Source organism: Cystoisospora suis (genome assembly GCF_002600585.1).
Source record: "Cystoisospora suis strain Wien I chromosome Unknown contig_2965, whole genome shotgun sequence".
Taxonomy (NCBI): Eukaryota; Apicomplexa; class Conoidasida; order Eucoccidiorida; family Sarcocystidae; genus Cystoisospora; species Cystoisospora suis.
The window spans coordinates 17,185-17,561 of NW_027155760.1; the positions used below are offsets into that span (position 1 = coordinate 17,185).

Here is a 377-nt window from a genome sequence, read left to right on the forward strand (position 1 = left end):
AAGGAGAAGAAACGCCAATAGAAGCATACATAGTTACAAGACTCCTGATCATTATATATAGACAGAAAATCGCTCGTAAATGTAAAAGAAAGAGTTTCTTAGGAAAGGAGAGATGTTCCTCTTCCTGACCAGGAGTTCAGGCGGTCCATCTTCGGCATCTTCATCTGACTGCTCTTGGCCGATGCGCTTCAAGTCCCAGAGAGAGACAAAGCGATCGCGACTTGAGGTACAGAGCATTCCCGACTGGCATGGAGAGAACGCCGTCCTCGTGATTTCTCCCTTATGTGCTTTCTCTATGAAGTGTACAGGGAGGTCACCTCCTCTTCTACGATCAAAGACACGAATATTCTGTCACACAAAAGAAGAAGAAAGGGAAA

The 377-nt window shown here is 45.4% G+C and overlaps 1 protein-coding gene across 1 annotated transcript in view; it reads right to left on the reverse strand.

Moving 5' to 3' along the window:
* Window positions 1–377, reverse strand: part of CSUI_005956 (p46) — a 13,762-nt gene that overhangs the window by 3,181 nt on the left and 10,204 nt on the right. Inside the window, exon 10 of the mRNA XM_068066121.1 lies at window positions 130–348. Within this exon, the coding sequence (XP_067921893.1) occupies window positions 130–348 (219 nt within the window). The remainder of the gene's footprint in view (window positions 1–129; window positions 349–377) is intronic.